Source organism: Dermochelys coriacea, chromosome 7 (assembly GCF_009764565.3).
Source record: "Dermochelys coriacea isolate rDerCor1 chromosome 7, rDerCor1.pri.v4, whole genome shotgun sequence".
Classification (NCBI taxonomy): Eukaryota; Metazoa; Chordata; order Testudines; family Dermochelyidae; genus Dermochelys; species Dermochelys coriacea.
Window position 1 is genome coordinate 29,181,048 of NC_050074.1, and position 25,106 is coordinate 29,206,153.

Here is a 25,106-nt window from a genome sequence, read left to right on the forward strand (position 1 = left end):
AACTGAGCTGGACAGCTTAAGGTGGCTGGAGCATGTGCATGGCCTTGGAGGCTGCAGTGTCTGCTGCACTAGGGCACGTCAGATTTTAAGATGCGGTAGGAAGGGCTGTGCTGGCCTTCGGGGCGGAAGCTGGGCCGAAGGGGTGGCTGTGCCTGTGTCAGATGCCAGTCTGGACAGCTCTGCTGCACTGGGCTGTGTGACGGACAGGATTTTTTCGGTGTACCCCCTCCACTTTCTTTGTCCAGACCGTGGAGGGACGGGGGGGGGGTTGGTCCCACACGGAACAGGATGTGGCAGGATCCAGTTTTTACCCCTTGCCCTTGCTGCACTGAAGGGGGAGGGCAGAGTTGCTCTTGACTTGAGTGGGACGGGGGAGTCGGGGGTATCAGAGAGTGGAAGCCCCCCCCCTCACCCCGCCTGAAGTCACTGGTGCAGCCCCTCCTCCTCCAACGGGGAAGCTGCACCTGGCCCAAGGGACTGCAGGGTCCGCCACTCCCTCCCTCCGTGGCTGCGGGAGGCTCCCTCGTCCCGCTCGCAGCCTTGGCGGGCGCGATGCGGCGGCCGGGTGGGAGGGGGAGGAAACCCACCCCCCTCGCCAAGCAGCCTCCTTTGTGAGGGCTCGGCCGTGACGCGCCGCCCTGCCCGAGCTGCAGCCGCGCCGGGGAGCGTCCGAGGGCTGCAGGCAGCGCTGGAGCCCATGGAGCTGCCGGAGGGTGAGTCGGAGCCGGCCCCGCGCCGGCGGGCGGGGAGTTGTCCCGGGAGAAGTTTCCCTGCAGGCTCCGCTCCGGCCGGCGGGAAGCGGGGCGCCTGCAGGGGAGCCCGAGGGCGCCTGTGCGGGCGGCGCCGCGGGGGAGGGAGCTTACGGGTTTGGGCGCCCGGGAGCGGACCTGGCCGTGGCCTTGGCACTCGCCGCCCGGGGGGCCTGGACGGGGACCGGTTCGGGTTCAAGGAGCGCCCCGCTGCGAAGCTGGGACCGAGCTCAACAGAAACCGCAGCGGCTCCTCGGCCAAGAGCCTCTCCGAGCCCGGCAGTCCCTGGGACGGACGCGCAGAGGCTGGCTCCGGCCTGGGAGAGAGGGAGGGTCCTTATTGAACTAAAACCACGAGCCGGGGCGCTGGAACCATGTGTGCCGTGGGGGCGCCGAGAGCCATTGAACCCAACGTAAACCCGGGATATGATGGAAACCGCTTCCCGCCGGAACCCCCCTCCCCCCCCCCCCGCCCCCCGAGTCCCAGCACCTCTCACCCTGACTCGGGATGTTTGCAAAGGGGCGATGGGCTCTTCCCAAACGTTTGGCACCGAAGCCCCGCGTCGAGTCTCCCTTGAGTGGGCTGGGGTTTAGGGGGGGACTGGGATTGCTTGGATCGACATGTACGTTAGCAACAAGTGAGTTTGGAAGCTGAGGTAAGATTTATTTAGCTCAGTATTCTTCCTGATCTCCAGTCGTCTCGCTCCCTTTGAGCCCATTCATTGCTTTTCCTTGGACTGAAAGGAGATTGGGGGCAGGGCCCGACCCCTTTTGCATGCCTGGAAACAAGCAACGAGCTCACCTGGGACGCTACCATAAACAACATCATAATACTAATAATTAATATTTCCTCCTGCTTCACTGCTGTTGACTTATTAACCAGGGCTCTTCTACAACAGGCAACCCCTGATCTTTGCTGATCCCTGCCAGCTCCATTGCATGGTCTCTGCACGTTTGGCAGACCGGCCCAGCTGCTGTATTCAATTATTGTGCAGACAGACAGGCCGCTCTGAATGCATTTTGCACCTTTTGCTCCAGAGAATCCTGGGAGCGCTTGAGGCATGAGGACAACAGCCAGCTCAGAAGAGACTGCCCGCCCTGCTGAGTGAGACCTTAGCATGATTTTGTGGGATGTCAGCAGAGTTAAGAGTTGTGTTTGAGCAGACAAAGGACTTATCAGACTCTTTATCAACGGTTCATGTTCACCACTTGAATTAAAGTTTGGGCTGATAATTTTTTTCTTTGTGAACTGGTTTGGCAGTTTGTAGCATAAATCCGCTTATACAAAAGCAAGAGTAAAAGACCCAAACCATTGACTCAAAAGTATATGCCTATGCTGTGGTCTTGCGTTGTTGTTAGGGTAAGATGACAAGAGTATGAGTTGCAGATGGAGCATCAGCCTTTATTGTACAACCTTGACTCACCTTGTGTAGCAGCTATCAGAATCTAGCACGGAAAGTCTGATAGTATTGATCGAGAGATTAGTCTTGTCTGTAAATACAGTACTGAGCTGTGTAATATATTTTTAGATCCTTCAAAAACCACATAAAACCTATCTAGTTAAACACTTATTTTGGAATGGCTATTTATTTCCTCAGCACTGTTATGACCGACCAAGAAAATCCATATTTAGGCACTTTTGAAAACCCCGAGTCTTTTTTTTCTATTTTTTAATACCTATTGGAGCTGTTACTACTTAACATAAACCACTTTCAGTCTGCAAATTGAAAACCTCTGGGCCATTATGGTCTATTGCAGCTAGCTGACTGCCTCTTGAAAGCCATACATTCTCCTACCAAAGGAAAAAAAAAAAAAACACAAACCAAAAAAAACCCTTATGAGATTCATGTTTAGAAAATTGGCTGCATACGTTGTAGCTGCTTTTTAAACCTCAATACTTAAGTCACATTTTCCATTTGAAATACTAAGAGTAGTTAAACTATATTAAAGAGATAAACTCCATTTAAAAGCCCCCCCAACTTTGAAGTTTTGTGAAAGCAAACTTGTATAGAATCTAACACAATAGAAATGTTTCTACAGTTAAAAAAAAGTTCCAATGAAAGCATTTACTTTGTCAAACATTCCTAGTAGCATCTGAAACCCAAACACTGCAGTACCAAAGCATTTGAAAGTTGACTATAAACAAAAGTGATAGTGACTTTATTGACTTTCAGTGTCCAAATGGAGGAATGCAAAATGTAAATGGAGCATAGTGACAACACATTAGAAATTTAAAATATTTTATTAACATAAAATATCTGTTCTAAAATAAACAAAAAACATTCTTTCACCTGGAGAAATCTTGAGTGTTGTAACAGAGATAATGATGTTTTCAGAACATATCTCAAACTAGCACGTTGCATTTATAAACTGCCATTCAAAATAAGGTGGGCCAAATTCATTCTTGGTGTAACTCTATTGTCAACAAAAAGAAAAGGAGGACTTGTGGCCTGTTAGTCTCTAAGGTGCCACAAGTCCTCCTTTTCTTTTTGCGGATACATACTAACACGGCTGCTACTCTGAAGTCTATTGTCAACAAGTTTTTTTTATCTTTATTACTCATAATCCTTAGATTAATATAGGTGGGGAAAAGGCCTGTTACAAATCTAACTGAATTCAAAGAAGTTCCACTAGGGATGATGTCATCTATTTTGAGTATTCATTTTGTAAATACAAATTCACGAGGCCCATTCTTCCTGGCAGTAGGTGCAGATTTAGTTAGCACAGGAGCATTAGCAAGGTGATCAGGCTTGCTGGACTCCTCATCTCTTCTAAACACTGGAGTCCTGATTCACTAAGGTATTTATTTATGTGCTTAAAGTTAGTCAGATGCTTAAACAGTTCTGTCACCTCTCACATTATATTATAAGCTATTTGGTGTTTTTCTTAAAGCCCCAATTTCTAGAGTCAGGTGATTGCCATTTAAAAAAAAAAGTGAGATTCTCAGGTAATTACGTTTCTAGCTCTCATAGTTACAGAGAAGCTATAAAAAGGCTAAAAAAAGTATTACTTTAAAGATCTCAGAATATTTAAACCAATCTCATAACTTTTAGGGGCTGGACTCATAATTTCTGAATGCGGGGGTTGGCAATACTAGAATTTGTCCCATTTGACTTCAGTTCAGCTGTTCATATTTAAAATTAGGTACATGCTTAGGCACATTGCTCAAACCAGATCTGGGGAACTGAACTTCCTGAGGCCTCCCCTTTTGTCTCTGTGAACATGCAGGCAGGAGCCCACCAGCTTTCTTCCCCAGGGCATGGCTCAAAGGCCCCTGCTTGAGGCACACATTGGAGCAGCAGTGGCGAGGGAACACTCTCTCAGAGAATTGAAGCAGTTTTGAAATCTCCCTGCTGTCTGTGGAAGGACTAACTGAACTGATAATGCCCAAGGAGGTCAGGGTTTTGGTGTTGTTTAGGGCTTGAAATGCCCCAGAGATGCAAATTCAGCGAAGAGGGAGACAGCAGGCATTAAAATCCAACAAAGAATGGTGGTAATAAAACAGGACAAGAAAGCTTAATGTGAAATGCAAACATCTGTGAGGTGATCAGGGTGGAAGCAGGGCAGGTTGTGGAAGCAGGTTGTCTGAGCACCTGGACAGAGGGAGGAATGGCTTGGGAAATCAAAATCCAAAATAAGAGTTTCACTGTCAGTAACATTCTGGATATATGCTGTTGGTCTTGTTTATTTACATTGCAGGCACTGTGGCTAGGATTTTCAAAGGAACCAAGGTATTTAGGATCCTAATTCACATTGAATTTCAATAAGATTTGAGCATCAGACTCTTTAATTCCTTCCTTTATTTGTACAGTGTCCAGAACAATGGGCACTATACAAGCTGTCTTGTTCTTGACTGAGACCTCTGGTGCTACTGGCCAAATATATCCTTAGTAATAATAGGATATTTACTTTTTAAAAAAATTGTTAGCAACTTACAAATATATTTTTACTTTTCCAAACTGGCAAGAAAGCTTTCTCTAGGGCAGAGACTTTCTATGTCAAGTTTCCACTTGGAATGCTTTTTTACAGCCCAGTTACAAACCCCTAAAATAAAGTTTTATAATAGCAATACTAACAGACCCTAAGCAATAATGGTGCAAATGGTGCCTCTCTAATTTGTCTGTCAGCGTGGCTTGATCTGAGTTAGTCCATTTGAGGATTAAAAGGACAGGGGAATGTAAAAGTCAAAATGTGAGCACTAATGTTCTGTTTCTCATCTGACCATAAACTTTATCCAACTGAAGCAACTGTGAACTTTAAGATGAATTTAGTCCTCCAGACTGGCTTGTAAATAACTCTTAAACTATTATTCATGATTTGCCATATTCAGAAAACTCAGTAAAAACATCTGAAGCTATTTACAATAGCCTGTCATCAAAAACTGAGTCTTAATAAAGGTTTCTACTGTGAAAAACAAGCAGGTTTTAAGATGCTTAAAATCTTGAACAAAGAGTGAGTTACATATATGTCACGTGTAAGACAGTGTTATGTCTGCAGTAAATGCTCTCTATATATGGTATAGCCAAGATACAACAGATCTTATGTTCTGACAAAATGTTTGTATAAAAAAGGAGTTGCTCGTTCTTTTCCAAGTGTTAACATCTATTCAGTGCTCAGTGTGTTTGCAGTTTGCAGCATTGTGTTACAAATAAAAGAGCATTAGTTTTTTATTGAGAGGACTAAACTGTATAGTTGAGAAAAAGCAGTAGCAACTATTGCTGTATTTTCTTTTTGAAGGATTTCAGGGAGCCTGAAATTTTCTTTTCCTTTTGTTGGCTTATTTAACTTTCATATGAAAATCAATGTGTCATTAAAGATATCTTTTTTGTTTGTTTACAATTATTGCAAAATGATCAATAATGACACCACTTTCATAAGGTTTTCATTTTTCAGATATCTAAAAGATTTCTAGTAGTGCTGCAAAGCCGAAAAAAAAAAGAGGTAGTATTTTCTGTTTCTTAGATGTAAACTGAGACATAGGTTCAAGACACTTTCCCAAGGTCATATGGAGAGCCAGCATTAGAGTTGTGATGAAATCTCTTGTCTTCCAATATAATGCTTGTTCCACTAGCCTATACCCCTCTCTGTGGTTGTTACTAATATTTAGCACATTTTGTGACTAGCACTTTTCATGCATAAGTATCAGAGGTCAGTGCGGATCTAGCCCCATTTTCAATGAGGCATAGAGAGGGTAAGTGACTCATCCAATGCTATGCGTCGGGCAAATCTGGCAGTAGGATCCAGAGGTTCAGTACAACTAGAATTGTAATTTGTGCATTGCAGGGTCTAAAAACCTTATGGAGTGTTGTTTTAAAAAAACAAAACAAAAAAACCTTCACCTCTAATGGGCCTTCCCTGTATCCACGCTCACTATGAGCAGGTCCCCCTTGTACTAAGGTGCTGCATCACTACTTTATCTTAATACTATGAAAGCACTAGGAAACCAGCTAGTAGGGATGGTGCAGAAATGTGAACACCTGGTACACCTGTCTGCAGCACTAAGTGGAATAAGTCTCACTCCCCATTATCCTTTTATTCCTTCTTGATTGTGCATGACTAGAGGATGAAGGCCAGTGGCAAAATGTGATTAAAATGAATGGAAGACTTAAGTTTCTGCAAACACTCCCAAACTGTACGCACTAGTCTTTCTGACTCTAACTACAGTACTGTGAGAAATACCAGTGATGGCTGTTAATGGTTTCCCATTAATAGCACCATTAAAGTGCATTGCTACTGCAGCGGGAAAGGAGCAGAACTTGGGGCTGCTGGGTGGCCCCATGCCAGCAGCTCCTCTGGCGTGGCTGTACCGCCCCCAACCCTGTCCTCTGGTGCGCTGTACAGACCCCAGACAGGAGACGTAGCTGTGTGGAAGGGCTGGGGCCGGTACAGCTGCACTGCAGGAGCTGCCGGTGTGGGGCCGCTCAACGGCCCCATGTTCTGCTCCTTTCGCTGCTGCGATTCTGGAGAACCCTGCCATTCAGAAGTCAGTATCTGGCACAATGGGAGGACAGAGCTGGGGGTGGGGTGAGGCAGGGAGGAGTCATGTGGGGGGTCACGTGTCCCCCTTTAGCTGATGCCACCTCCTTTGTGTCCCTCCCACGAGTCGCCTATGCACAGCATACTGGTAAGAAATAAATTCTACTTGCACCACTGCTTTCTTCCTCCTCTTTTTTTTTTTTTTTTTTTTTGTGTCACTGACTTCTGTTGCTATTTGGTCCTCATGTAAATAAAAAACATACTTCTGTGGAAGTTATAAGTGCTGTCCACTCTCTATGGTTGCTGGGTTGAAGTCTCTTCATTTTATGTCCAGACTTAGAAACTGACCCTGCCGTGAAAGAAATTGGTGGCAAAACTCCCAGTGACTTAATAGGGGCAGGAGGGGGTACTTAATGTGTGTCTCTCCACTCACCTGGGTTTCCTGTGTACAGCTCTCCTTTTTCATAAGTAGTTTTTCACTGTCATTTAATCTCAGGGGAGACTGTAATGTCCCTTGAGCTGTGTTGTGGTGACCTCAGACAGTGAAAAGGCGATCTAGAACTCGGCAACTGGCATGAAAGAATTAGGAGTAAAAAATAGTGACCTAACTACATGTACTTAAACGGTGCATGAGTATGATTTTAATATCTGTCCGACAACACTATGCTCTCTGGTTTGCTTTTTGTTACACGCTCTTAGCCAGATTTTCATTTATAAGGCTGTAAGAAAATTGCAGGTTGTGATTTTTGGTGTGGAAACTGCAATTTTCAGCACTCACCACAACTTCTTATAGTTGACGCAAATTGGAGTGGTGTCGTGATCCCATCCCTCATGTTGCAAAGTCTCTTACTCATGGTGTTGCAAAGCCACTCCCTCAAATTTGGCTCGGCCGCTCCCAACCCCATGACCTGGTGGACGCAGTGGCGGAGATGGATGAGGAAGAGGCTGGGGACCTGTGCGGGTCAGGGCTAAACTCCCAGGGATGCTTGTCCCACTTGCTGTCTGCACTCAGTCCTGCTGGCACTGGCCTCACACTTTGCCCAGGGACAGTTCTGCCTTTGCCAGGAAGTGTGAGCTGGGCCAACTGACCACTAGTAGCTTCTCCTCGAGTGCAAGGACGTGGCCTGCTCTGTAACTCCACCACATCTCTACCTTGACGACACCTCTGCATGCACCTGCCCATCATGACGGAGGGGTGGCTGAGCCACACTTGAGTAGCATTGCAGCCTTGTGTGCCAGGTTACAATGCCATTCACCGAAGCGTGGGTGGCGGTGGTTTGTAGTGTTACTTGAGCTGACTGCACCAAAACTGGAGCTTTAACAAACTGTGGCTGCAACCTTTGGACCAAAAAATCCCAACTTTATTATAACCTTATTCATTTACACCAATCCCCCTTTTATAGCATTCTGGTGGTGTAAAGGCGCCTTAAAGGGGTGATTTATAAGATAATCGACTCCTTTAAAGCCTTTTACACTGCCAGAGTGGTGTCAAGGGGCTATAGTGTAACTGTGAATCTGGCCCTCAGTGTGGAATGAAATCCCTGAGGCAGTGGTTGTGGAAAGATTAACAGCTGTGACTCATTGGGGTCTATTCTGTGGTAGTCTTATTAGGCCGTAGTAGCATGGGGAAGATAGTTGTCAGTGTTGAGGAAAACTAGTGTCAAACATTAATCGTCCCCTGCCCCCGTCATCCCCCAGATAGTAGAGACATATGCAGTGTTCTTAATAGCAAGAATTGGAACCATTTTATAAAAAACTTATTTTGCAAAGGCTTCTACAGTATGTTTTAAAGTGTTAGGAGCATCAATTGCTGTTTTGAAGCAAGCTCTGTATATTGACGAAAAAGCTGGCATCAAACAGTGAATGGAATAATGTACAATTCATACTCTTCAAATCTGTTACTAGTAGGAAAAGGCATTCCTTTTGATGACAGAATCTTCAAGGCGTTAACAGATGGGCTGGAACAGACTACAGGAAGTCTTATTGTAAGAGACAAGGAACTATTAAACATCTTAGGGCCTCATGAACATGAATATGAAAATGAATAAGTAGATACTTTAAATTGTATTTCAAGACATGTTTCATTTTCTCTTTTAAGTAATTAAGTTCTGGGATTTCTTCAGAGATTGCTTTGATGCATCCTCTTAGAAATCTCTTGGATGGATGAATATTCAGTTTTGAGAGTGTATTTTTTGTAGAATTGCTGAGTGAATATAGCATTTATAGAGCACTTGCCATTTTCCTCTCTCCAGCTATGGACTACTTGTAAAGTGGTTGAACTGACGTGCAGTACCATCACTGAAGGGTAACCTCTTCTGTCACTGCCATTTTATGATAGTCATTACATGTAATCTGGTTAAAGGAAAGTGTGAAAAATCTATTGATTTAGGAGACAGACCTAAAGAATTCACTTCCAACAGGAGTCCCAAACAGAAATCTAACCTGTGTTCTGGAGACAAAAGTTTTTAGGAACCATTATGTGCACAGCAATACACAGACCTTTACAAGTCATATTGGGATCCAAAACCAAGATTTTTGAAGACTGCTAAACTCCATATTGAGGACCTGTCTGATTTCAAAAGTGCTGAACATACAACAGCTCCCACTGGGTGCTTGAGTTTTTGAAAACCAGGCAGGTACCCTACATATGGATGCGAGGCCAGTGGGAGCTGCTGGTATTCAGGCCTTCTGAAAATCAGGCAGGTATCTAAATATGGATGTATAAACTTGCTTCAGGCTCCTTTTTTTGAAAATCTTGGCCTACTTTTTTTTGGTGCTTGCAAGATTGTCTGAGCACAAATTCTGTCTTGGAAACTTAACTCTGAACAAATATTAACATTAATGAGGTTTTGGCTACTTCAGCAAGGATTTGGAGCATTGAGGCTGGAATGAGGTGGACATTATTGTACTGATCACTGGTTGCTAGTTCTGTCACGGGTACAAGATCTGCTGTAGCATTCTCGTAGAAGGAGGTTCCTGTATAAGTTTCCAGATATGGGTGTTCCACCTTTAGTAGAGCTCACTTTTTCAACCTGTGCTGATCATCTATTGACGCATCACTGCAAAATCACTGATGGAAGCAATGAGAGAGAAGTCTCCCAATGCAGTCAAATTATCTGTTGCCATCATCTGTGTTATCTCTCATCCTCTGGAACTTTCCCATTTGTGTTTTGAAGAACAAGTAGGACCTTTACTACAGCCACATCCTAAGAAGGCTGGGGGGGTGGGAGTTTGAAGAAATGAAAGGGAGAGAATTGCTGAGAGAGCGAGCGTGGAGGTGAGACATTGAGACAGTAGGGGGAATAGAGAGAAAATACAGAAGGTATAAAAAGGAGGAGAAAAGTGAATAAAGAGAGAAATGTCTTGGAGAAAAAGGGTTTCCGAGTAAAGATGTACCAATAAATATGAAACATTTTAAAAAGAATTAACAATTACAGAACAAATAGTCTGAGCTAAACCATGGACACTGGTAAACACAGGAAAAAAAGATACTTCTGGACATAGAAAGAGAAGTGCAGAATGGGAAGAGAAAAGGGAAATAAATGGGAAAACAAATCTAGTCTTTATTTCATAGAAAGTCTGCTCTATATAGTATCCTCAGTGGTTTGGTGGTTTCTTGGGTGGTTTCTTGGGATGGGGCTTTGGATGTATACAAAGGACAGCAGCATCCCACATCGAGACCCTTTTGGGAAAAATTGACAGATATCCCATGAAACTCCTCTACAGAGACCTTTTACACCTGGTCAAACAACAGTGCACCGAGCAGCACCTTGCCCTAGAGCATCTTCAGAATCTCAGCCATCTTGATGATGCCATTGGGCTCAGGTGCCAAAGCATAGCAACCATGATTAACATCATCTTCCTCTCCAAATGCAAACAAATGGACATCATAATAAATGTGTTAGTCTCTAAGGTGCCACAAGTACTCCTTTTCTTTATAGAGTAGGACAGAGGACCAAATCCTCAGCTGGTATAAACCAGTGTAGCTGACTTGAACCCAATGTATGAAATCTTGGCCCTGTTAAATCAATTGGAGTTTTGCCATTGACTTCAGTAGGGCCAGGATTTCATGCCATGTGTGTGAGTGAAGTCAATGGAGCTACATTGATTTATACTGTCTGAAGATCTGGCCCACTATGCTGAGACAGGCTGCAAAAAAAGTCAGTATTTGAATGATTGAGCTCCATTATTGTTTGCAAGTAGGGAACATGTTTTCCTAATCAAAAAAGAAATGTATTGAATGTTTCTCTTCCTCTCCTGCCAGATGTCAGAAAAACCAGAGTTATGGGATAGATGGGTTTGCAGATAGGAAAATCTCAACCTTTCCAGGCTGTGGTAGGCAGGTATGACACCTTTATGGTACACTCCCTACTGATTCAAGTAATTGGTGACTTGAACTGAAGCTTCCCATGGAGTAACTAATGGTGCTACCTGCTGAGCCATTCTGTAGCTCTGTATTTCTAATTGCAATTGAAATTCTCTTAGCTTGTTTCTGAACAGCAGAAAGGCACAGAGCCAATTGTGGAAAATAAAAGGATTCTAAGGGCTGGATTCATCAAAGAAATAAAGGTAGAATTTTTTTATTCCTTTTGTTTCTAACCTGAATAAATAAATGGCATACTTGTTCAGCAAATGTCTAGTTATTTTAAACTTCTAGTACTATTGGGTAAACTTTTAAGTACAGAAAACAGAAGGTCCCCTGCCATTAGTCCTGATCTTTGAAGAATTACACATATGCTTAACTTCATGCATGTGAGTAGTTCCATGAAAGTCACCAAGACTACACAGAGTTAGGCCCGTGTGTAAGTCTTTTTGCAGGATCAGGGCCCTGGCATTAATTCTTTACCACATGAGGAGTGAGTCTACATGAGAAGTGGCAAGACCAGTTTAGAGTTCAGGAGTTTCCTACCTGGCAAGCACCTGTGATGCCAACAAGCCCCAAAGGTTCACCAACTGAGCAGCAGATGGCTAGTAACAACACTCTAAAATACAGACACTCTGGTGTCTGGAGTTGCTTGAATCAGTAAGGTCCAACTATTGCCGCTTGATAGCGATGATGAATGAGCTGCCAAAGCAGCTACTTTCTGTGTTGCAGAGTGTGGAGGGCTCCTACCACAAGATACTTCTTACTCGTTTGTAAGCAGAACTCATTTGTGCAAGTGCTACACAACTATAACTTAATCTAAATATTTTTACTATTAATTTTTACAACTAATGAAAAGTTGTGCAAGTACCAAAGACCCAGTGCATGTGTGTTGTAAGGATCATGGGAACTGTCATACCGGTGATCTGTCTGTTCTGCTGTCTTGTTTCTGAAAGGTTTCAGAGTAGCAGCCATATTAGTCTGTATTCGCAAAAAGAAAAGGAGTACTTGTGGCACCTTAGAGACTAACAATTTTATTTGAGCATAAGCTTTCGTGAGCTACAGCATCCGATGAAGTGAGCTGTAGCTCACGAAAGCTTATGCTCAAATAAAATTGTTAGTCTCTAAGGTGCCACAAAGTACTCCTTTTCTTTTTGTTTCTGACAGTGACCAGTACCAACTACTTCAAAGGAAGGTGCAGGAAACAAGTATTAGGCAGTTATGGGACAACTTGTCCCAATGGAAATTTCTTCCTAACAACCATTCTAGATTGGCTTATATCCTGAAGCATAAGGATTTATGTCCAAAACTCTTATGCTGAAATTCTGGTTTCACTAAGTCAATGGGAGTTTTATTATTAACTTAAGTGAAGCCACAGTTTTAAAGGCTTTACTATTATAATTCTGGATATTCCTGTCACCCATATAAATGTCCAGTTCTCTTTTGAATGCTGCAGACTTCTTGGCCTCAATAATATCTTCTGGCAGTTAATTCCCCTGGCTAAGTGTGTGCCCTGTGTGTGATTTGAGGAGGTGAGGAGGGGGAAAAGAAACAATTCCTTTCTTGTTACCAGTCTGTTGGTTTAGACTTGTAGAAATGTGTAGATTAAATGGTGGCTACCATAATTTTATTTCTTTTGTACATTCCAAAATTTGATCTATCTGTTTTGACATTGAACTTCATGGTTTTTTTTCCCCAGCTGCCACACAGCTTGGCAGAATTCTAGCAAGTTGAACTTGAGTTCATTAAGGGAAACCCACAGACAAATTGCTTCTGACTGTACTATAGGGGGCATTGTTAGTGGCTTTTTTTTCTCTATGTGGTTTGTGATATACTGGGTAATCCTATCCCTGCTCATTTCTCAAACACCTGTTGAAATGTAACCTGTTTTGCTGGCATCTAAAAGTGCCTTTGAAAGCACCATTTTCTCCTCTGCCAAGCAATGGATTTGTGATACACTTCAATTCTGCTAGTTTATTCTTTTGTAAAGCACTGCTGTAAATTTGCCTAGAATTCTGTTTTTTCTCACTTTGGCCCTGATTCTGTGAACATGAACATCCTTAACTATGAAGGGAATGGTACTACTCGCATGCTTAAAGTTAAGCATATGTTTGCAGGATCTGGGCCTTTAGTAACAGCTGCTATTAGCAAAGTTGGCAGGCGGTGGAGGGGGCCTTGTCTGCTCAGGAGGATGGACAACAGCTGTACTTAGGTTTTGTTGCTATGAAGAGGGGATGTTTCTGTTGGAAGTGCACATAGGGCTGGGGTATTACGTGCTAGTGAGAAAAATGGAGTTCAACACAAAGCCTCCATTAAATTGCTGGAACTGAACTCAGGTGTTGGTCAATAAGTAATGCCGCACTTAAGTTTGCAGCAGCACTACTGCTGGAGAGATGACTGATGCTTCTGTTCTGTGGTTTGGAATCTGAGAGAACCAGGAACCTAAGGGTATGTCTACACTACAAAATTAGGTCGAATTTATAGAAGTTGGTTTTTTAGAAATCGTGTTTATATAGTTGATTGTGTGTGTCCCCACACAAAATGCTCTAAGTGCATTAACTCGGCAGAGTGCTTCTACAGTACCGAGGCTAGCGTTGACTTCCGGAGTGTTGCACTGTGGGTAGCTATCCCACAGTTCCCGCAGTCTCTGCTGCCCATTGGAATTCTGGGTTGAGATCCCAATGACTGATGGGGCAAAAAACATTGTTGCGGATGGTTCTGGGTACATGTCATCAGGCCCTCCCTCCCTCCCTCTGTAAAAGCGACAGCAGACAATCGTTTTGTGCCTTTTTTCCTGAGTTACCTGCGCAGATGCCATATCACGGCAAGCATGGAGCCTGCTCAGCTCACTGTCACTGTATATCTCCTGAGTGCTGACAGACGCAGTACTGCATTGCTACACAGCAGCAGCAACCCATTACCTTGTGGCAGCAGACGGTGCAATAGGCCTGAAAATCATCCTCATCGTGTCCGAGGTGCTCCTGGCCGCCTCGGTAAGGTCGGTCAGGAGCGCCTGGGCAGACATGGGCACAGGGACTAAATTAGGAGTGACTCGACCAGGTCATTCTCTTTAGTCCTGCAGGCAGTCCTATTGTACCATCTTATGGTGAGCAGGCAGGAGATGAGGATGGCTAGCAGTCCTTGTCACGGAGTCCCTGGGCAATGCTCTGGAACTGCTCCCTACGAAGCCAGTCAGGACTCTGGGGGAGTCTCCTTTCTGTGAGCAGACTGTCTTCAGGACACACAGCTCACACAATTTCCATCTTCTTGGGTCTGACCTCAGAGCATTCAGCATCCTCTGCCCCTCCATGCGCTTCCCACAGCGAGTCCGCGCAGGCGGGGTCCTGGGGAAGCCAGAGGGTCCTGCACCCCAACTTCGCAGTCAGACGTGACTCCTAGCCAGCCAGTAAAACTGAAGGTTTATTAGGCAACAGGAACATGGTCTAAAACAGAGCTTTTAGGTACAGAGAACAGGACCCCTCAGCCAGGTCCATTTTGGGGGGCAGTGAGCCAGACAACCCTGTCTGCACTTCACTCTATGTCCCCAGCCAGTCCCAAACTGAAACTATCTCCAGCTCCTCCTCTTCTGGGCTTTTTCCTTTCCCGCGCCGGGAGGTCACCGGATTCCTTAGTTCTCCAACCCTTTAGCTATCACCTTGCAGGGCGAAAGGGCCCAGGACATCAGTTGCCAGGAAACAGGGTGTTGGCCATTCTCTGTGTACAGACCCCTGCACACACCTGCCCTCTAGGGCTCTGCAACGATCATACACTCTTATCCCACCACCTAGATACTTAAGAACTGCATAGGGGAAACTGAGGCATCCCCACAATATTCAGAGGAAACATTAAGAACAGTCACACTTCATCACAGTCCTATTGCACCATCTTCTGCCGAGCAGCCAGGAGATGAGGATGGGTAGCAGTCCTACTGCACCATCTGCTGCCGGCCAAAGATGTAAAAGATAGATGGAGTGGATCAAAACAAGAAATAGACTAGATTTGTTTTGTATTCATTTGCTCCCCACTCCCTCCGTGAAATCAACGTCCGACAATTGTTTTGATGAGGTCTGTCAGGGGCACCTTGAAAACTTTAATGGAGATTCAGTCCTGCCTGAAATACCAGAGGGAGGGATAGCTTAGTGGGTTGAGCATTGGCCTGCTAAACCCAGGGTTTTGAGTTCAATCTTTGAGGGGGCCATTCTGTGTGACAGTTGTTTTTGTTTCTCCTTGATATAAAGCCACCCCCTTTGTTGATTTTAATTCCCTGTAAGCCATGTTGTCAGTCGCCCCTCCCTCCGTCAGAGCAACGGCAGACAATCATTCCGTGCTTTTTTTCTATGTGGACGCCATAACATGGCAAGCATGGAGCCTGCTCAGATCACTTTATCAGTTAGGAGCACATTAAACACCACGCGCATTATCCAGCAGTATATGCAGCACCAGAACCTGGCAAAATGAAAACGGGGCGAGTAGGCAACGTCAGCGCGGTGAAGAGAGTGATGAGGACATGGACACAGACTTCTCTCAAAGCATGGGCCCTGGCAATGCAGGCATCATTGTGCTAATGGGGCAAGTTCATACGGTGGAATGCCGATTCTGGGCCCGGGAAACAAGCACAGACTGGTGGGACCGCATAGTGTTGCAGGTCTGGGACGATTCCTAGTGGCTGTAAAACTTCCGCATGCGTAAGGGCACTTTCATGGAACTTCGTGACTTGCTTTCCCCTGCCCTGAGGCGCAAGAATACCATGATGAGAGCAGCCCTCACAGTTGAGAAGCGAGTGGCAATAGCCCTGTGGAAGCTTGCAATGCCAGACAGCTACCGGTCAGTCGAGAATCAATTTGGAGTGGGCAAATCTACCATGGGGACTGCTGTGATGCAAGTAGCTAATGCAATCAAAGATCTGCTGATATCAAGGGTAGTGACCCTGGGAAATGTGCAGGTCATAGTGAATGGCTTTGCTGCAATGGGATTCCCTAACTACGGTGGGGCCATAGACAGAACCCATATCCCTATCTTGGCACCGGAGCACCAAGCCGGCGAGTACATAAACCGCAAGGGGTATTTTTCAATAGTGCTGCAAGCACTGGTAGATCACAAGGGACGTTTCACCAACATCAACATGGGATGGCCAGGAAAGGTACATGACGCTCGCATCTTCAGGAACACTGGTCTGTTTCAAAAGCTGCAGGAAGGGACTTTCTTCCCAGACCAGAAATAACTGTTGGGGATGTTGAAATGCCTATAGTTATCCTTGGGGACCCAGCGTACCCCTTAATGCCATGGCTTATGAAGCCATACACAGGCAACCTGGACAGTAGTCAGGAACTGTTAAACTACAGGCCTAGCAAGTGCAGAATGGTGGTAGAATGTACATTTGGACGTTTAAAAGCACGCTGGTGCAGTTTACTGACTCGGTTAGACCTCAGCGAAACCAATATTCCCACTGTTATTACTGCTTGCTGTGCTGAGTAAGGGGGAGATGTTTATGGCGGGGTGGGAGTTGAGGCAAATTGCCTGGCCGTTGGTTATGCGCAGCCAGACACCAGGGCCGTTAGAAGAACACAGGAGGGTGCAGTGTGCATCAGAGAAGCTTTGAAAAGCTTTATGACTGGCCAGGCTACGGTATGAAAGTTCTGTTTGTTTCTTCTTGATGAAACCCCCTGCCCCTTGGTTCACTTTACTTCCCTGTAAGCTAACCACCCTCTTCTCCTCCCTTAGATCACCACTTGCAGAAGCAATAAAGTCTTTGTTGCTTCACATTCATGCATTCTTTATTAATTCATCATACGAATAGGGGGATAACTGCCAAGGTAGCCCGGGAGGGGTGGTGGAGGAGAGAAGCACTGGGAGGGGTGGTGGAGGAGGGAAGGACAAGGCCACATAGCACTTTAAAAGTTTAAAACTTTAAAACTTATTGAATTCCAGCCGCCTTTTGCTTGGGCAGTCCTCTGGGATGGAGTGGCTGGGTGGCTAGAGGCGTCTGGGTGAGGAGGCTGTGGAACTTGGGGAGGAGGGTGGTTGGTTACACAGGGGCTGTAGTGGCGGTCTGTGCTCCAGCTGCCTTTCCTGCAGCTCAACCATATGCTGGAGCATATTAGTTTGATCCTCCAGCAGCCTCAGCATTGAATCCTGCCTCCTCTCAACATGCTGCTGCCACCTTTCAGCTTCAGCCCTCTCTTCAGCCCGTCACTTACTCTCCTCAGCCTGCCACCTCTCCTCCCGGTCATTTTGTGCTTTCCTGCACCCTGACATTGTCTGCCTCCATGCATTCATCTGTGCTCTGTCAGTGTGGGAGGACAACATGAGCTCGGAGAACATTTCATTGCGAGTGCGGTTTTTTCACCTTCTAATCTTCACTAGTCTCTGAGAAGGAGAAGATCCTGTGATCCTTGAAACACATGCAGCTGGTGGAGGAAAAAAAAAGGGACAGTAGTATTTAAAAAGACACATTTTATAGAACAATGGGTACACTCTTTCACGGTAAACCTTGCTGTTAACAACACATATATAGCACATGTACTTTCGTTCCAAGGACGCATTTTGCCTTCCCCCCCCACATGGCTAGCCCCTCCCCCCTCCCCGTGGCTGACAGCGGGGAATATTTCTGTTCAGCCACAGGCAAACAGCCCAGCAGGAACGGGCAGCTCTGAATGTCCCCTTAAGAAAAGCACCCTATTTCAACCAGGTGACCATGAATGATATCACTTTCCTGAGGATAACACAGAGAGATAAAGAACGGATGTTGTTTGAATGCCAGCAAACATACACTGCAATGCTTTGTTCTAAGTGATTCCCGAGTACGTGCTACTCGTCTGGAGTGGTAAAGTGTCCTACCATGGTGGACGGAATAAGGCTGCCCTCCCCAGAAACCTTTTGCAAAGGCTTTGGGAGTACATCCAGGAGAGCCACGAATGCCAGGGCAAATTAATCATTAAACATGCTGGCTTTTAAACCTTGTATAGTATTTTAAAAGGTACACTCACCAGAGGTCCCTTCTCCACCTGGTGGGTCTGGGAGGCAACCTTGGGTGGGTTCGGGGGGTACTGGCTCCAGGTTCAGGGTGAGAAACAGTTCCTGGCTGTCGGGAAAACCGGTTTCTCCGCTTGTTTGCTGTGAGATATCTACAACCTCATCATCATCATCTTCCTCGTCCCCAAAACCTGCTTCTATGTTGCTTCCATCTCCATTGAAGGAGTCAAACAACACGGCTGGGGTAGTGGTGGCTGAACCCCCTAAAATGGCATGCAGCTCATCATAGAAGCGGCATGTTTGGGGCTCTGACCCAGAGCGGCCGTTCGCCTCTCTGGTTTTCTGGTAGGCTTGCCTCAGCTCCTTAAGTTTCATGTGGCACTGCTTCGGGTCCCTGTTATGGCCTCTGTCCTTCATGCCCTGGGAGATTTTCACAAATGTTTTGGCATTTTGAAAACTGGAACGTAGTTCTGATAGCACGGATTCCTCTCCCCATACAGCGATCAGATCCCATACCTCCCATTCGGTCCATGCTGGAGCTCTTTTGCGATTCTGGGACTCCATCATGGTCACCTCCGCTGATGAGCTCTGCATGGTCACCTGCAGCTTGCCACGCTGGCCAAACAGGAAATTGAAATTCAAAAGTTTCCTGTCTACTTGGCCAGTGCATCTGAGTTGAGAGTGCTGTCCAGAGCAGTCACAATGGAGAACTCTGGGATAGCTGCCGGAGGCCAATACCGTCTAATTGTGTCCACAGTATCCCAAATTTGACCCGGCAAGGCCGATTTCAGCGCTCATCCCCTTGTCGGGGGTGGAGTAAAGAAATCGATTTTAAGAGCCCTTTAAGTTGAAAAAAAGGGCTTCGTCGTTTGGACGAGGTGCAGGCTTAAATCGATTTATCGCTGCTAAATTCAATCTCAGCTCCTAGTTTAGACCAGGGTTTAGGGTGGTACTTGTAGTTAGGGAGTAGGATGAGGAAACCACCCTAAAATAAATCCCTTCATTCACCCCTCACATCAAGGCTGAGTCTAAACCCTGCAGCTTCCTCCACAACATCTTTTAGATCAGGGGTTCTCAACCTTTTTTTTTCTGAGCCCCCTACCCCCCCCGCTATAAAAACTCCACCGCCTACCTGTGGCACAACAACGGTTTTCTGCATATAAAAGCCAGGGCCTGTGTTAGGGGGTAGCAAGCAGGGCAATTGCCTGGGGCCCAATGCCACAGGGGCCCCCATGAAGCTAAGCTGCTCAGGATTTGGCTTCAGCCCTGGGTGGTGGGGCTCAAGGCTTCAAGCTTCAGTCCCATGCGGTGAGGCTTCAGCTTTCTGACCTGGACCCCAGTGACTCTAATGCTGGCCCTGCTTGGTGGACCCCCTGAAATCTACTCGCGGCTCCCCAGGGCGCCCGGGACCCCCGTTCTAGATCCAACCTTTTCTCTCCGACCAGATGGCGAAGACTCCTTTCCATGTCTGGATCATCTCTTATCTTGACTATTGAAACTTTTTCCCTCTGTGGTCTCTCCAGCATCTATCTATATTGCATCACTCCAATCTATACAGAAAGTAGCTGCTAAAATCACCCTCCTAATCTACAGAATTGACTGTTACCTCCTTTGAATTTCTTCAAGAAGCCCCCACCTGATGTGATGAAGTCCCTCATAATTCTGCTTCTGCTGAGTTAACTCATCAAGCTGAAGACCAGAAAAGATCACCACATCACCTAGTACATAAGAATGGCCATACTGGGACAGACCAATGGTCCATCTAGCCCAATATCCTGCATTCCAACAGTGGCCAATGTCAGTTGTTTCAGAGGGAATGAACAGATCAGGCAATCATTAAGTGATCCATCCCCTGTCGTCCACTTACAGCTTCTGGCAACAGAGGCTAGGGACACTCAGAGCATGGTGTTGCATCTGTGACCCACCTGGCTAATAGCCATTGATGGACCTATCCTCCTTGATGATATTTAGTTCTTTTTTGAACCCTGTTATACTTTTGACTTTCACAACATCTCCTGGCAATGAGTTCCACAGGTTGATCGTGTTTTGTGTGAAGAAGTACTTCTTTTTGTTCGTTTGAAACCTGATGCCTATTAATTTCATTAGGTGACTCCTGGTTCTTGTGTTATGCAAAGGGGTAAATAACATGTCCTTATTCACTTTCTCCACCCTATTCATGATTTATAGATCTCTATCCTATCCCTCTCTTAGTTGTCTCTTTCCCAAGCTGAAAAGTCCCAGTCTTTTTAATCTCTCCTCATACAGAAGCTGTTCCATACCCCTAATCATTTTTGTTGCCCTTCTGTGTACCTTTTCCAATTCTAATATATCTTTTTTTGAGATGGGGCAACCAGATCTGCACACAGTATTCAAGATGTATTCTGACCTCCTGCATACCACAGGCCACTAAATGGCACTCGGCCACACCTGACTTTTGGGTCTTATCATTTTGCCTTCAGATCACACTGCTCTGCTTCCACAATTGCCATCATCCCTCTTCCCATAACATTGCTTTAGTGTGAAATACCCTTTGTGAATGGGTGTACCAAGACATTGGAGCCCCCTTGTTCAAATCCTTCCTTAAGACCCATTTTATCATGACATCCACCTAGATTAACCAAGGGCTTATCTTCATGTACAGTTATAGCACTTTAGTGAAGACACTCCTATGCCAACAGGAGGGCATCTCCCATCAGTGTAGTTAACATCCCCATCTCCGCAGACAGTAGCTATATTGGCAGGAGAAGCTGTCTACCCAGGGGGTTAGGTTGGTATAACTACATGGATTTTCACACCCCTGAGTGATGTAGTTACCCTACAGACCTATATCGGGGTATACCTGGCCTAAAAGTAAAAACTAAAAAGCTATAAAACTGCATATACAGACTCTTGTGTAACCTATAAAATTGCATATACAGGCCCTTGTGTAACCTATGCTAACTTAGGGTAGCTTTGTCTCTCTTTGTAGTGGCTAGATCTCTTTTTATAGAGGTTTATGACTGTCCACTCCATCTCAGTTGATGACCCTGTAGGTCAGGTAGTTGAGGCTTAGGCTATGTCTACACTTCAACGGCTATAGCAGCATAGCTCTAGTGCTGGCATTGTAGCAGTTTAAGTATAGATACTCATCACAGTGATGGGAGGGGTTCTCCTGTTACTGTAGTTAATCCACCTCCCCACCTTCCATCATTAACCTAGCGCTGTCTACACTGGAGGTTAGTTTGGCTTAACTGTGTCGCTCAGGCATGTGGATTTTTTACCCCCTTGAGTAATGTAGCTGGGTTGACCTAACATTTTAGTGTAGACCTGGCCTTATGCTTCTGGATCCATAAATCTGGGTTCAGGCCTTGCATAGGTCTCAACCAAGGGCATCATTACATGTGGTTATTCAGCAAAATAACATGCACATAATCTGATAGCTGTGACCACTGTCTTTTCTTCCTGAATCCCCACTCCTGTATTTTGTGGCCTTTTTGTTACATTATGTATTAAATCAGACTGTAAACTCTTTCAGACAGGGTGCAATGGCAATTCTGGGTGTGGTAAAATAACAAAGCCAACTATCGCTATGGTTACATAGCACTGTCCATCATTGTTAAAAGCTTTAGAGGCTTTATTCTGGAGTCTGCACTTAGGCAAAAATAATTTTGATTTCATCAAAGCATGTAGGCACCAAAGGATCTAGTCCATTACACATGCATGAATATTTATTCCTGATATTACATAACTAAGTCAGTATTTCATTACTAGTAATCGAGCTTGTGGGTTACTTTTAAAAGTGCATTAATTGACATTTGAAAAAAAGTCTAATTATCCCTCAAATTAAATTTCTCAAACTAATGAGAATGCCTTAGCAAATGGTTTACAATGACACTTTTAAAGCTGATTAATTTTGTGGGGTGTTAATTTTAAAGTAAGTACCTTTTTAAGTAGTTTGAAAATCCCATCCCACATTAAAATTAAAGTCACATAAGTGACTCAGGCACCAGTCCCATTGGAAGTCAGTTTTGAAACTCTTCTTTTTGCAAGACTTCTGCAAAACCCACCTTCAGTGTTTCAGTAAGTTATTAAAGTTATTAAAAGATATTGCCTAAAGGAATAAGCTTTTCCTTTTGTCTTTGCTGCTGGCTATCCTGGTGCCAGATATCAAGGGGAGGTCACACTTAAAGAGATTAGAGGACGACAGAGTGAGATAAACCCTTGTCTTAACAACCAGAGTAGACAATACTTTCCATGATGCACTTGCTGTGTCGATCAAGGGGTAGGGGAGGGATGTCATTTAGGGTATTATGGTTGGCATTGATTCTTTTTGTATCTCTTTAATGCCAATATAGTAGAATGAGACTAAAATTGATCTGTTCATAGTGCATGCCTATAATGAAAGCACATTTGTTTTAAAAATATGTATAGAAAGGGAAATGTTTTAATGGAAACAGTACCAGTGTTTGTGGTACTGTAATAGTTTGTATGTAGAATTCCATTTAATCTTGCCTTTGGGTTTGAAACTGGTTCTAGGATATCTCAATTATGCAGTTTTAAATTGTTTGTGCACCTATAATTCGATAGGTAAATTGTGTAAATGAGACAAATTAGTTATGAACAAGATTTTTCTTGTTATTACATTTGACTTTTATATTAGGAATGTACGGAAAATGGATAATTTCAGACTTCATTTCATTTTTCTGTAAGTGAAAAATAGCTTTTTTGCCATGTTATTAGTCCATACTTCAAACTGGTGCCTTTGAGTACTTTTTTTCAATGGGCTATTAAATATATAGGTCTCAATCCTACAACTAAACCTGCTAGCATGAACCCTTGAGACCAGACCTCTGTGCTTAAAACTCAAATCAAATGGCAAATGCATTTACTTCGGAAGTCCTTGCTAGAGCTTTCAATTGCAGGACTGAGGCCACAGTTTGTAAAGAAAAATGTTTACCATGGTTTTGCATTATCATTTTTCCACATATGTAGTGGCAGCCGTAGTGAAGTGAGACTTAAGTAGGCCTTACACCAGCAGTCTCCAACCTTTTCAAGCACAAGATCACTTTTTGCATTTAAATGCAACCCACGATCTACCTCAAAGAAAATGTAGAAATAACAGTAATCACGCAAACCCAAACACCCTTGCCTGGCCCCTGCTCTGCCCCTTCCCCGAAGCCCTGGCCTGCTCACTCCATCCCTTCTCTCTCCGTTGCTCACTCTCCCTCACTCTCACACACTTTCACCAGGCTGGGACAGGGGTTGGGGCGCAGGAGGGCATGTGGGCTCTGGGCTGGGGCTGAGGTGTTCGGAGTGTGGGAGGGGCAGGGGTTTGGGGTGCAGGAGGGTTTTCAGGGTGCAGACTCTGGTGGGAGTTTGGGTGCAGGAGGGGGCTCAGAGCTGGGGGAGGGGGTTAGGGTACAGGAGGGGGTGTGAGGTGCTGGCCCTGGGAGTGGGCTGATGGCTTGGGCAGTGGGTTGGGGTGCAGGCTCTGGGAGGGGGCTGGGGCAGGGGATTGGGGTGCAGGAGGGAGTGTGGCCCAGGGCTGGGGCCCGGGTTTTAGGTGCAGGAGGGGTCTTGGCTCTCGGAGGGAGTTTGGGTGTGGGAGGAGGCTCAAGGCTGGGGCAGGAGGTTGGGGTGCAGAAGGGAGTCTCCTGGTATCATGTCCAATCTCCCGGAGGCTACTTCAACCAAACCGGGACATTTTGGGTGTTAACAGTCCGGTGTGGCAACAGGGCTAAGACAGGCTCCTTTATGTGACTTGGCTCTGTACCACTTCTGGAAGCGGCCGGCACTGTCCATGTGGTCCCTGGTGGGGGTAGGGGGCAGGGGATCTCTGTGCACTGCCCCCACCCCAAGTGCCGACTCTGCAGCTCCCATTGGCCAAGAACTGTGGCCAATGGGAGCTGCGGGGGCGGAGCCTGCGGGCAGGGACAGTGCGTGAAGACCCCCTGGTCACCTGCCTAGGAGCTTCTGCCAGAGGGGTGTGCCAGTCGCTTTCAGGAGCCGCCCGAGGTAAGCACTGACCCTCTGACCCTATTGTGCACCCCAACCCCCTGCACCAACCCAGAGTCTGCACCCAAACTACCTCCCAGAGCCCGACCCCACACCCTCTCCCACACCCAAACTCCTTCCCAGAGCCCACACCTGTTCCCGCACCTCAATCCCCTGCCCCAGCCTGGTGAAGGTGAGTGAGGGTGGGGAAGAGCGAGGGACAGAGGGAGTGGGAACGGAGTGAGTGCGGGAGGGGCCTCGGGGAAGGGGCGGGGCAAGGGTCTTTGGGTTTGCGCATGATTAGACAGTTGGCAACCCTAGAGGGGGATTGGGGTGTGTGCTCTGGCCGGGTGCTTCTTACCTCAGGCAGCAGCTCAGTGGGGCTAAAGCAGGTTCCCTGCATGCCCTGGCCCTGCGCCGCTCCTGGAAGTGGCCAGCATGTCCAGCAGTGGCTCCTGGGGAGGGAGGAAGGGACAGGTCGCTCCGCACACTACCCCAATCTGCAGGCACCATCCCTGCTGCTCCCATTGGCTGTGGTTCCCTGTTCCTGGCCAATGGGAGCTGCGATGCAGGCGAGGGCAGCGTGAGGAGACTTCCCGCCACCCTCCCTGGAACCGCTGCCAGACATGCCAGACGCTTTCAGGAGCGGCACGAGGCCAGGGCAGGCACGGAGCCTGCCTTAGTCCTGCTGCGCCACAGGACTGTTAGCGGCTGATCTCCCTGTTAGCGGCTGATGTTTGGCTGCAGGAGTTCTGGCAACCTTATTGCAATCAGCTGATTAATCGTGATTCTTGGAGCCTCTGACAGTCGATCTCAGTCTCAGTGACTGAGACTGAGATCGACTGTCAGAAGCTCCATGATTGACCAGTCAATTGAAATCTACCGGTTGGTGACCATTGCATTACACCATAAGCTGTGGTGTAAATGTTTCTACATATTTGTACAGAGGCCAAGATCAGAATTTGTTGGAGTTGGGTGATCACAAGGTATGTTATAATTCCTTGGACCATATACGTAGATGGGGAAGACGAAGGAAAAATCCTGGGAAGTATGGTCTTGCATTCAGAGTGGGCC

At 45.9% G+C, this 25,106-nt stretch overlaps 1 protein-coding gene across 1 annotated transcript in view; it reads left to right on the top strand.

The window, feature by feature from the left end:
* Positions 1-421: 421 nt before the first annotated feature.
* Positions 422-25,106, top strand: part of FGD3 (FYVE, RhoGEF and PH domain containing 3) — a 176,764-nt gene continuing 152,079 nt past the window's right edge. The window contains exon 1 of the mRNA XM_038410836.2: positions 422-713. Coding sequence (XP_038266764.1) covers positions 698-713 — 16 coding nt within the window. The 5' untranslated portion in view covers positions 422-697. The remainder of the gene's footprint in view (positions 714-25,106) is intronic.